Source organism: Triticum dicoccoides, chromosome 7B (assembly GCF_002162155.2).
Source record: "Triticum dicoccoides isolate Atlit2015 ecotype Zavitan chromosome 7B, WEW_v2.0, whole genome shotgun sequence".
In the NCBI taxonomy this organism is placed as follows: Eukaryota; Viridiplantae; Streptophyta; class Magnoliopsida; order Poales; family Poaceae; genus Triticum; species Triticum dicoccoides.
This window is the reverse complement of record NC_041393.1, coordinates 534,216,306-534,229,007: the sequence shown is the minus strand read 5'-3', so window position 1 is coordinate 534,229,007 and position 12,702 is coordinate 534,216,306. Positions and strand designations below refer to the sequence as shown.

Below are 12,702 nucleotides of genomic sequence, written 5' to 3'. Positions count from 1 at the left end.
TAGCCATAGGCTCTATACAGTATGTCATGCTTTGTACCGCACCTGATATGTGCCTTGCCACGTGTCTAGCAAGGGGGTACAAGAATGATCGAGGAATGGATCATTGGACAGCGGTCAAAATTGTCCTTGGAGTAAATAAGGACATGTTTCTCGATTATGGAGGTGATAAAGAGTTCGGCGAAAAGGGTTACGTTGATGCAAGCTTTAACACCTATCCGAATGACTCCGAGTAGCAAACCGGATACGTATAGTGGAGCAACCATTTGGAATAGCCCCAAGTGGAGCGTGGAAGCAGCATTTAAAATATGACCTAGAGATTTGCGAAGTACATACGGATCTGAATGTTGCAGACCCGTTGACTAAAACCTCTCTCACAAGCAAAACATGATCAAACCCTAGAACTCATTGAGTCTTAATCACATGATGATGTGAACTAGTTTAGTGACACTAGTAAACTCTTTGGATGTTGGTCACATGGCGATGTGACCTGTGAGTGTTAATCACATGGCGATGTGAACTAGATTATTGACTCTAGTGCAAGTGGGAGACTGTTGGAAATATGCCCTAGAGGCAATAATAAATTAGTTATTATTATTATATTTCCTTGTTCATGACAATCGTTTATTATCCATGCTATAATTGTATTGATAGGAAACTCAGATACATGTGTGGGTACATAGACAACACCATGTCCCTAGTAAGCCTCTAGTTGACTAGCTCGTTGATCAATAGATAGTTACGGTTTCCTGACCATGGACATTGGATGTCATTGATAACGGGATCACATCATTAGGAGAATGATGTGATGGACAAGACCCAATCCTAAGCCTAGCACAAAGATCATGTAGTTCGTATGCTAAAGCTTTTCTAATGTCAAGTATCATTTCCTTAGACCATGAGATTGTGCAACTCCCGGATACCGTAGGAATGCTTTTGGTGTACCAAATGTCACAATGTAACTGGGTGGCTATAAAGGTGCACTACGGGTATCTCCGAAAGTGTCTGTTGGGTTGGCACGAATCGAGACTGGGATTTGTCACTCCGTGTGACGGAGAGGTATCTCCGGGCCCACTCGGTAGGACATCATCATAATGTGCACAATGTGAGCAAGGGGTTGATCACGGTATGATGTGTTACAGAACGAGTAAAGAGACTTGCCGGTAACGAGATTGAACAAGGTATCGGGATACCGACGATCGAATCTCGGGCAAGTACTATACCGCTAGACAAAGGGAATTGTATACGGGATTGATTGAATCCTCGACATCGGGGTGCATCCGATGAGATCATCGTGGAACATGTGGGAGCCAACATGGGTATCCAGATCCCTCTGTTGGTTATTGGTCGGAGAGTTGTCTCGGTCATGTCTGCATGGTTCCCAAACCCGTAGGGTCTACACACTTAAGGTTTGATGACACTAGGGTTATAGGGAATAGATATACGTGGTTACCAAATGTTGTTCGGAGTCTCGGATGAGATCCCGGACGTCACGAGGAGTTCCGAAATGGTCCGGAGGTAAAGATTTATATATGGGAAGTCCTGTTTTGGTCACCGGAAAAGTTTCGGGTGCTATTGGTAACGTACCGGGACCACCGGGAGGGTCCCCGGGGTCCACCAAGTGGGGCCACCGGCCCCAGAGGGCAGCATGGGCCAAGTGTGGGAGGGGACCAGCCCTAGGTGGGCTGGTGCGCCTCCCACCAGGGCCCAAGGCGCCTAGGGTTTGGGGAGGGGGCGCCTCCACCTTACTTGGGGGGCATGTTTCCCCCTCTCCCCCCTTGGCCACCACCCTAGATGGGTTTTGGGGCTGCCGCACCCCTTGGGGTGGGAACCCTAGAGGGGGCCCTCTCCCCTATATATAGTTGAGGTCTTTGGGGCTGCAAACAAAAGAGTTTCCACCTTTCCCTGGCGCAGCCCTACCTCTCTTTCTCCTCATCTCTCGCGGTGCTTGGCGAAGCCCTGCTAGAATACCACGCTCCTCCATCACCACCACGCCGTTGTGCTGCTGCTGGACGGAGTCTTCCCCAACCTCTCCCTCTCTCCTTGCTGGATCAAGGCATGGGAGACGTCACCGGGTTGCACGTGTGTTGAACGCGGAGGTGCCGTCCGTTCGGCACTAGGATCTCCGGTGATTTGGATCACGATGAGTACGACTCCTTCAACCCCGTTCACTTGAACGCTTCCGCTTAGCGATCTACAAGGGTATGTAGATGCACTCTCCTTCCCCTCGTTGCTAGATTACTCCATAGATTGATCTTGGTGATGCGTAGAAAATTTTGAATTTCTGCTACGTTCCCCAACAAGCACATCTTCCCATTGCAAGATAAATAGATTAAGTTGGCCAAAGAAATCCAAATATCGGAGAATAAATACGAGGTTATAATCAATCATGCATATCAGAGATCAAAGAAGACTCAAATAACTTTCATGGATAAAAACCTAGATCTGATCATAAACTCAAAGTTCATCGGATCCCAACAAGCAAATCGCAAAAAGACTTACATCATATGGATCTCCAAGAGAGCATTGTATTGATAATCAAGAGAGAGAGAGAGAGAGAGAGAGAGAGAAAGAGAGAGAGAGAGAGAGAGAGAGAGAGAGAGAGGAAGCCATCTAACTACTAACTATGGACCCGTAGGTCTATAAAGAACTACTCACGCATCATCAGAGAGGCACCAATGGACATGATGAACCCCTTTGTGATGGTGTCTAGATTGGATCTGGTGTTTCTGGAACTTGCGGCGGCTGGAATTGATTTTTGTCGACTCCCCTAGGGTTTCTGAAATATTGTGGTATTTAGAGAGCAAAGAGGCGGTGCAGGAGGCCACCGTGGAGGGCACAACACACCAGGGAGCCCCTGGGCCTACAGGCGCGCCATGGTGTGTCTTGTGCTCACCACGGGACGGCCCTCTGGTACTTCTTTGGTCCACTGGATGTCTTCTGGTCCAAAAAAAATAAAAAAAATTCGTTGCATTTGGACTCCGTTTGGTATTGATTTCCTGATGTAAAAAACAAGAAGAAAACAACAACTAGCATTGGGCACTATGTCAATAGGTTAGTACCAAAAAATGATATAAAATAATTGTAAAACATCCAAGAATAATAATATAACAGCATGGAACAATGAAAAATTGTAGATACGTTGGAGACGTATCAGTACCTTCGGCATTATTTATTTTGACAGCTCCAGAGCGATAAACCTCTTCAATAACATACGGTCCTTCCCACTTAGAGAGAAATTTTCCTGCAAAGAATCTGAAACGAGAGTTGTACAAAAAAACATATTCTCCGACTTTGAATTCCCGTTTTAGGATTCTTTTATCATGTCATCTTTTAACTTTTTTTAAATAATTTAACATTTTCATAAGCTTGGGTTCTTCATTTATCTAGTGAGCTAATATAAAATGACCTCTTTTCTACGGCAAGTTTAAAGTCATAGTTGAGTTCCTTCATCGCCCAATATATTTTATGTTCTAACTGAAGAGGTAAATGACAAGCTTTTCCATAAACCATCTTATACGGAGACATATCCATAGGAATTTTATAAGCTGTTCTATAGGCCCAAAGTGCATCATTCAATTTCTTAGACCAATTCTTGGTTTTAAATTTCGGTATCGCGGAAATTCTAGGCCTCACCAAAATATCCAAATTTTTGATAGTTTAGAAATTCGTTTAAGCTCGATTTTTTTTTTGAAGCGTGTCTCGATGTATCGAAATTCACTGGATTTTAACCAAACCTAGGGGTAACAGATATTTCAGTACCCAGCAGAAACTTGTCTTGTTTAGAGCAGTCAAACTTGGTTGAAATTTTGAACCCTGCCAGCATCTAACTGCAACCACAAGAAGGGATCGATCATACGTGTCACTTGTCAGCAACCGATCATGGGGAGACGGTAATGGCCAACCTCTAACTCCCCACCCACGCGCCCACGCGCCTCTCCTTCTTCCCGTCGCCGCCGGCACGTCTGCCCGCCCGCCCGCGCGCGCTGTCGGTCGGTTACCTCGACCGACGTCGCGCCTAATCAGTTGGCGACGCGTGCAGTTCCTCGTGTGGTCTTAATCCCTTCTGCTTCGTCGATGCAACCGATCGGCCGGCCGGGAGATCGATCGACAATTTCGCGGGGTCGATCGGGCTGCTGATCAGGAACTAGGAGCCACCGCGCGGCCATTCAGCAATGGCGCGCTGCGTGCGGTGCTGCTGCTGCGTCCTGGTGCTGCTGCTCGTCGCGCTCGGCATCGTGGCTGCCGTCGTGTTTGTCCGCAACAGGAACGGCGGCGGCGGCGGCGGCGGCGACCACCCTGTCCCCGGCTCCGTCGACCACAAGTACGCCGAGGCCCTCGCTGTCGCGCTGCAGTTCTTCCAGGTCCAGAAATGTACGCACGCACGACACGCATGCATTATCCTTCGCAATCCGCGTGGCATCTGAATTCTATTTTTTTTTCTGTTCCTGTGTTGTTCGATCGGTGGTTCAGCCGGGAAGCTGGTGAAGAACGAGATCCCGTGGAGGGGGGACTCGGCGGTGGACGACGGGCAGGAGGCCGGGCTGGACCTTTCCCGGGGGATGTACGACGCCGGCGACCACATCAAGTTCGGCTTCCCGTTGGCGTTCACGGCCACCATGCTGTCGTGGTCCGTCCTCGAGTACGGCGGCGCCATGGAGGCCGCCAAGCAGCGGGACTCCGCCCTCGACGCGCTGCGCTGGATCATGGACTACCTCGTCAATGCGCACCCCGCCGACGACGTCCTCTACATCCAGGTGATCATGCAAAAAAAATACTTTGACCATAACATTTTGAAGTTCTTGATTTTTATAGACGCAAAAAACCAAGACACATTTATTGAAAGAAAGAAAAATAATATTAAAAGCCACCAAATAACAAGGTCCTACCGAGACTTTTACTCGGGTTACTGGATTCAGAGTCCAATGTCCTAACCACTAGACCATAAGACCATTTGATGCCCTTTCCAGTGGAAAATCTACCTACTTACTCACAGTTCATAGCCCACTCAATGGCGATCTCAAGTCTCACACTCCAGAGGCACATGGAGTCAGATTTTACATAACGCATTACGGCAACCTTCCCTAGGTAGGGCCTGGGTGACTTTATTCGCCGAACGTCACACCCATTCAATAATAAACCCCTGAAACTTTGTAAGTAAAACCTTGATGTCTTCAACAAGTTGCCCATAGCTGAAAGATTCTTTTCCTCGCTTCTAATCTTTCGAACCGCCTCTTGTGAATCTGTCTTGAGAATGACCTTCAGATGTTGAGTTCTTGCACGGAGTGGATGGACCTGCGATATGCGAGCAGCTCCATTGTTTCTGAATCGGCGGTGAGTGGAAAAAATTGGCAAGCCCCAGCTATGAAGTTGCCATGGTTGTCCCAAAGGACAACACCTCCCCCACTAGAACCTTGATGTTTAGCTAGGGCGTCTTCGAAGTTGATCTTGAGACACCCATCCTCTGGTCTTCTCCAGCATTCCAGCTCACACAACATCGGCGGCTGCACGGCCGCCACATCCTTGAGCGAGCTTCACTCCCCAACTAGCCGAACCACTCTGTCCTTGATGCATAACTGGTCTTCAATATATGTTTCTGTCCATTAGATTGTTCCTAGCTAGCCAGAGTTCATACCAGGCCCGTATTACCATCTTCTTCTCTTCCGCACTCACTCTTCCCAGCCATTCCATGCACTCAACTGTCTCCATGTCTCTCTAAAAAAAACTGTCTCCCTGTCTCTCTCTCAAAAAAAATTGTCTCCATGTCCTTCCCACAGTTGTTGGAGACAACATTGCCTCTAAGGGCGAGTTCTTTTCAGCTATGCTGTGGAAATAAGCTCCTATGAAAATAAGCCCCAAATAAGCTCATGTGGAAATAAGCCCTAGATAATAAGCTAGCGAGTTCTTTTCAATGCAGCTTATCTATGGTATAGCGAGTGAAAAGTCTGTAATGCCCTTGAAGTGTAATGTTGTCTGATTAATTGTTATTCTTTGAAACAGAGAATTTATTCATATTCATTGAAACAGCCCCACTGTCAAATACAAATAATACTCGCCTACCAGTGCAGCAGCACTTCCGGGAGTACATCTAATCTAAAGGGGAAAAGCAAAAATTTGTGGGGAGAAAAGGCAGAGGAGCCTTTGCTCCGACGAGTTGCTGCTCCTGCATGAAGGATGTTGCGTATTGAGTGGCAGAATAGAGCGCTGGAGCTGCTACTCTCCATCCATGTCTTGGCGGCCGAGGCTGACGGAGTGGGGCGTCGACCGGAGCAATCGGAAAGGCTGGAAGCAGATGGGGAAGAAGGGCTGCCTAGTGAGGTGCGAGAGGGAGCAGGGGCGGAGCCAGAAAATATAGTCATTGGGTTCACTCATTGACTAGTTGTGCAAATTTGGTTTGAACCAAGTCCAATTTTACGCCATATCACAACAAGATTATAACACTCAAAGAAATCATAATGAATAGGAATACTATATTACTTGTCACAAATAGGTGTTACACTAAAATTGAAAGATGAAAGACATACCGATTTGATGAAATTATAAATCACTTGAGTAATTCCAAAATAACCTCTTAGCTTCAGGTATAACTTCTGATCTTCCTAAAAAACATTGAAGAAAATAACAAGTTAGTTCTTCAAAAAGGATTTCAGCCCGCTTTATTTATAAAGCAACAAATAACAAGTTAGGTTGAAAAGCTTAAAATAGAAGTACCATCATGCGAAAGAATCATGTAAAGTCACTCCATTGGCATCCCTTTTGATCTTTTATTCAAACACATCATCATTTGCCAATGGTAGAAGACAAGTTTTTCTCCACATAGCAAATTAGACAATTACTCATGAACTGATCACTCATTTTATTACCCAACTTTTTCTTGACAACATTCATAGCTGAAAAGCATCTCTCCACAGATGTTGTGACAATTGGCAATATCAACACTAGCTTTAGATTTGATAGACACCAAAGTAAAAAATAACGTGCTCATTTTTTTGCACCAAAAACTTTAGACTCACAATTTCTCTTTTGACCAATTGAATCATAAGGCAATTCATCTAAATTAATTTCTCTCTGAATCGAAGACTTTGGGAGACTACTTTGCAGCGACAGTTGATACATATTGCGTCTAACGGGTGACCTCGACGAGCCCGCGTGAAATTATCGTTCCATAGCCTAGATCAGTCAAAGTCCATAGAAAACAAAATTAGAAAACTAGGGCAAAAAAAATTCCATACTAGATTAGACGGTGCATGCACAAGAAGGGTGAGATGTGGCGATGTGATTACTACCTCGAATTTGAACTGCAGTTATGTGCTTTGCCGCTGTCGATCTGCAATTGTATGCTTGCCGCCGGCGTTTGAGGAGGCGGGGACCAAGCGGCGGCGAACATAAGACAGGACGAGACGAGCAGAGGGAGGAAAGTTGGGGGGAAGCGAAGAGGCCGGCGGCTACCGTCATGGTACAGGCTATAGATCGCCAATAAACTAAATCATTGATAAGTAACGAACATGCCTCCTAGTGGGCACGAGAGACAATTTGTACGGGGGCTTATAGGCCTTTTTACTGGTCCATTCACGTGGGCTTTGCAGCTTGATGGGGTCAGGCTTAATTTTCTATTGGGTTCATATCAAATAAGTCGTACATACATGCACGTAGCCGGCAAATTTTATTGGGTTCAACTGAACCCAATGCCAATACGTTGGCTCCGCCCCTGAGAGGGAGGTGCAACGGCGGCGGGTGGCCAACCTGCCGTCCATCTTGGCGGCGCCGGAGGGAGGAATGGGATCGACGGCGAGCGGCGGCTGCTACTGGCCTAGGGAGGAGCCCTAGCTTCTCTGTCGCTGAGAGCGCCTCTCCTGTGCGAGACGAGCGAGCGAGAGGACGGGCGAATCGTTTTCCTAGGATGGGATCGGGGCGGTGGCATTTTTCCTGTAAAATGTGCAAACAACAATGGCAAACAAGCTATACCCTTTTGTTTTTAAGTGAGAAGCTGCGGGAAGCTACCCTCTCCCCCAGCTTTTTTCCATTGTGAAGGAGGGGGAGGTGGAAATAAGCTAAGCTAGCTTTTCCAAAACGAGTTCTTTTGAGCTTCTAGCTTATTTTGACAATAAGCTGCTAGAAGTTACAAAAGAACTGGCCCTAAGCTAGGGTCGACATTTGCTGCCTCTAAGGTTAGCCAAAACACTGAAATGTATGGTATTTTAGTGGAGCCTCTACAATGGTCCCACAAAAATAATAATCAACTTGTTATGTGATTCACTTTTCAGTTGGGAGGCTCAACAAAAGGGATGACATATAGGGACAGATGAATACTTTAATTGAAACGAAAGCTTGGAGGTGATGCTAAGGATTTTTTTTGTTAGAGGCACCTCCATACAATGTATGGAGGCAACCTCCAAAGGCTTAGAGGCAATTATAGAGACAGCAAAATTGCACATTATGGATGCTCTGGCGCCACAAACTCATCATTTAGCAGTTTTCAAAAATCAACAGAATATGTACAGCGCTAGAATTGATACATAATGGCATCTTCTCTGGCACACACGACACAAAATATCTACGTTTTAATCATGCGCCTGTGTAGTTCAATTCCTACAACTAAAACCATTTCAAATCATTCACCACGCATGTATCTTCATCTTGTTTGGGACGTCGGCCTTGTGCCCATGTCCTCAGAATAGTGAGCCTTAAGAACTCTTGCACAAAGTGAACTAGGAACCATCAGAATACGTCAAACTTGTTTAGAGTGTAGGGCTGGATTAACTGCATGTTCGGAAGCTCTCCAGTCTCGTAACTCCACTCCGCGCGAGGAGCTGGGTTAGAGTCGCTCCCTGCAATTATGTTGGCGCTCCCTCCGATCCGGGAGCTGCAGTTGAGGAGAGGATCCGAACAGGGCCTAAATCTCTTAAACCCATTCCCCACAGCGCTTCCTTCTACGCAATTAATCCAAGGTCATCCATTGTACTTTCTACTCGCCATCGGCTGCCCTCCACCAAAATTTAGAAGAGATGGAATTCAAGTTACCGCACATCTTCTTGGATAATCAGATTCAGCGAACTCTTTTTTTGTTGTTTCTCTAACAACATCATTTTGAAGTTCTTGATTTCGAGATAGAAAAAGTAATTGTTTCTCTGACCATATCATTTTAAAGTTCTTGAGTTGGGTTCGAGCCGCTCCAGTTGAGGAGTGGAGAGGATCCGAACAGGGCCTAAATCTCTTAAACCCATTCCCCACAGCGCTTCCTTCTACACAATTAATCCAAGGTCATCCATTGTACTTTCTACTCGCCATCGGCTGCCCTCCACCAAAATTTAGAAGAGATGGAATTCAAGTTACCGCGCATCTTCTTGGATAATCAGATTCATCGAACTCTTTTTTTGTTGTTTCTCTGACAACATCATTTTGAAGTTCTTGATTTCGAGATAGAAAAAGTAATTGTTTATCTGACCATATCATTTTAAAGTTCTTAATTTTTAGACCAAAAAGAAAATTTAGAAGAGATGGATTCCATGTTACCACACATCTTCTTGGATAATCAGATTCGGTGAACTCTTTTTTTGTTGTTTCTCTGACTATATGATTTTGAAGTTCTTGATATTTAAACATAAAAAAGTAGTTGTTTCTCTGGACCATATCATTTTGAAGTTCTTAATTCTTAGACGGAAAAGAGTAAGATACAAAAGCCAAACAAAAAAAACAAGACGGAAAAGAGTAAGATACAAAGCCAAACAAAAAAACAAGGTCCTACCGAGACTTGAACTCGGGTTACTGGATTCAGAGTCCAATGTCCTAACCACTAGACCATAGGACCATTTGATGCTACATATTCAGCTTAAAGCCTACAAATATGTTTCGTTTGAAAAGCTTATCATTAATCTGCCAAAAATGCTGGGGTCACATTGCTGCCTCTAAGATTAGCCAAAACGCTGCAATGTATGGCATTTTAGTGCATCCTCTACATCGGTCCCACAAAAAACAGGGATGACATATAGGGATAGATGAATACTTTAGTTGAAACAAAAGCTTGGAGGCGATGCTAAGGTTTTTTTCTTAGAGGCACCTCCACGCAATGTATAGAGGCAGCCTCCAAAGCTTAGAGACAACTATAGAAACTAACCTATCTCCCTTGTAAAGGATTTCTCCATAATGACCATTGCCAGTTGCTCCTATAGTGGCCAAATAAGGTTTAGCTGCTCTTATAACAAAGGAATTCGTATTTACAATGAAAATTTGACCAGATTTTTTTATGTGCGAAATAAATAGACATACATTTTCACAAATAAATTGTCCAATGTTTTACGTCAAGCAAAACGTAGAGTAACTCCCAATATAGGAGTAAAAACAAGACGTTATAAAAAAGAATTGACGCGGAAAGTTCCGATTGAAATAGGATCTAAATAAGGAAAAGCACTTGCCATTCGTTGGTTATTAGAAGAGGTGGAATTCAGGTTACCGCGCATATTCTTGGATAATCAAATTCATCGAACTCTTTTTTTGTTGTTTCTCTGACCACATCATTTTAAGTTCTTGATATTTAGACAGAAAAACTAGTTGTTTCTCTGACCATATCATTTTAAAGTTCTTAATTTTTAGACGGAAAAGAAAATTTAGAAGAGATGGATTTCAGGTTACTGCACATCTTCTTGGATAATCAAATTCAGTGAACTCTTTTTTGTTGTTGTTTTCTCTGACCATATGATTTTGAAGTTCTTGATATTTAAACAGAAAAAAGTAGTTGTTTCTCTGACCATATCATTTCGAAGTTTTTAATTTTTAGATGGAAAAGAAAATTTAGAAGAGATGGATTTCAGGTTACTGCACATCTTCTTGTATAATCAGATTCAGCGAACTTTTTTGTTGTTGTTGTTTCTCTGACCATATGATTTTAAAGTTCATGATATTTAAACAGGAAAAAGTAGTTGTTTCTCTAACCATATCATTTCGAAGTTCTTAATTTTTCGACAGAAAAGAGTAAGATACAAAAGCCAAAAAAAACAAGGTGGAAAAGAGTAAGATACAAAGCCAAGCAAAAAAAAAGGTCCTACCGAGACTTGAACTCGGGTTACTGGATTCAGAGTCCAATGTCCTAACCACTAGACCATAGGACCAATTGATGCTATATGTTCAGCTTAATATCTACAAATACGTTCCTCCTCAATTGTTGTGATCATCGACCAGGTAGGCGACCCTGAAGTGGACCACAAGTGCTGGGAGAGGCCGGAGACCATGTCGGAGAAGCGGCCGCTGACCAAGATCACCGCGAACTCCCCCGGCAGCGACGTGGCGGCCGAGACGGCGGCGGCGATGGCCGCGGCGTCGCTGGTGTACAAGCCCATCGACGCTTCCTACTCGTCGTCCCTGCTGGGCCACGCGGAGCAGCTGTTCTCCTTCGCGGACCGGCACAGGGCCGCCTACACGCGTACCTTCCCGGAGCTCGCCAAGTACTACAACTCCACCACGTACCAGGACGAGCTCCTGTGGGCGAGCGGCTGGCTCTTCCACGCCACCGGCAACGGCAGCTACCTCGCCTACGCCACCGGCAAGAACGGCGAGGACTTCGCCGACCTCGGCAACCCCCGGTACTTCAGCTGGGACGACAAGCGCCCGGGCACCCAGGTCCTCTTGTCGAGGGTGAGTTTCTTCGCGTCGCAGGGAGCCGGCGTCGCCGAGGAAAACGGCGGCCTGGAGTCGTACAAGCAGACCGCCGACGCCGTCATGTGCATCCTTCTGCCGGACTCTGAAACCGCCGCGTTCAGAACGGAAGGTGGGTTGCTGTATGTGGCCGAGTGGAACTCGCTCCAGCACCCCGTCGCCTCCGCCTTCCTCGCCGCCGTTTACGGCGACTACATGCTCACCTCGGGGAAGACGGAGCTCACCTGCGGCGGGCAGAGCTTCTCGCCGGCCGACCTGCGCAAGTTCGCCCAGTCCCAGGTCAGTGAATCGTTCAGAGAAATGGCTGTCTTCCATTTGTTTAGTCAGATTGTCAGAACCTGAGAATGTATGTTTGGCAATGGCAGGCGGACTACGTGCTGGGGGACAACCCGATGAAGCTGAGCTACCTGGTCGGGTACGGCGACGGCTACCCGCAGCGGGTGCACCACCGCGGCGCGTCCATCCCGGCGGACGTCAACACGGGCTGCGGCGGCCAGCAGTGGCTCGAGTCGCCGGACCCCAACCCGAACGTGGCCACAGGGGCGCTCGTCGGGGGGCCCTTCAAGAACGACTCGTTCGTGGACGAGCGGCAGAATGTGATGCAGAACGAGGCCACCACGTACAACAGCGCCCTCATCGTCGGCCTCCTCTCCGGCCTCCTTACCACTTCCTCCGTCGCGCAGTCCTTGTCGTCCTGATCGGTTCATCGATTGCTGAATCCTAACCTGTTAACTGCTAGCTGACTGTTTGTGTAGATCAACTCGTGGTCCATCTGAATTGCCGAACTGGTCGATGGACTGATCAGTCAGTGCTCAGTAGGGAGATCACCGTGTTGTTGTGTCATGGAGAAGTTCATAATGTGTACATGCATGTGTGTTATGATGAGGAGTTTCTTAGGAATTTTGTTTGCTTGCTAATCTGTTGTTGACATCATGGTCTTGAACTAAAAATTGTTGCATCAGTTCAGTTATCTGAGTCCATTAACATCGAATTTTACATGACAACAAAAACCGAATTAACGAAACAGAGTTCCATGGTGTGAAATTGTTCAGGAAT

At 46.0% G+C, this 12,702-nt stretch overlaps 1 protein-coding gene and 3 non-coding genes across 4 annotated transcripts; 1 reads left to right on the top strand and 3 right to left on the bottom strand.

The window, feature by feature from the left end:
* Positions 1–4,172: 4,172 nt before the first annotated feature.
* LOC119341947 (endoglucanase 18-like) lies at positions 4,173–12,552 on the top strand. The gene is made up of 4 exons (XM_037613794.1): positions 4,173–4,371; positions 4,471–4,754; positions 11,173–11,925; positions 12,012–12,552. The coding sequence occupies exons 1-4, from the start codon at positions 4,173–4,175 to the stop codon at positions 12,342–12,344; spliced, it is 1,569 nt and encodes a 522-aa protein (XP_037469691.1). The 3' UTR covers positions 12,345–12,552.
* TRNAQ-CUG lies at positions 4,878–4,949 on the bottom strand. The gene has a single exon. It is a non-coding gene; the product is annotated as a tRNA-Gln (tRNA).
* On the bottom strand, positions 9,734–9,805 carry TRNAQ-CUG. The gene has a single exon. It is a non-coding gene; the product is annotated as a tRNA-Gln (tRNA).
* TRNAQ-CUG lies at positions 11,031–11,102 on the bottom strand. The gene has a single exon. It is a non-coding gene; the product is annotated as a tRNA-Gln (tRNA).
* Positions 12,553–12,702: the final 150 nt, after the last annotated feature.

Bases quoted from the DNA above. Each gene is read 5' to 3' on its own strand.
- LOC119341947 (XM_037613794.1), top strand. From the start codon at position 4,173: ATGGCGCGCTGCGTGCGGTGCTGCTGCTGCGTCCTGGTGCTGCTGCTC. The intron at 4,755-11,172 runs GTGATCATGCAA...ATCATCGACCAG, and splicing joins ACGACGTCCTCTACATCCAG to GTAGGCGACCCTGAAGTGGA. The intron at 11,926-12,011 runs GTCAGTGAATCG...TGGCAATGGCAG, and splicing joins GCAAGTTCGCCCAGTCCCAG to GCGGACTACGTGCTGGGGGA.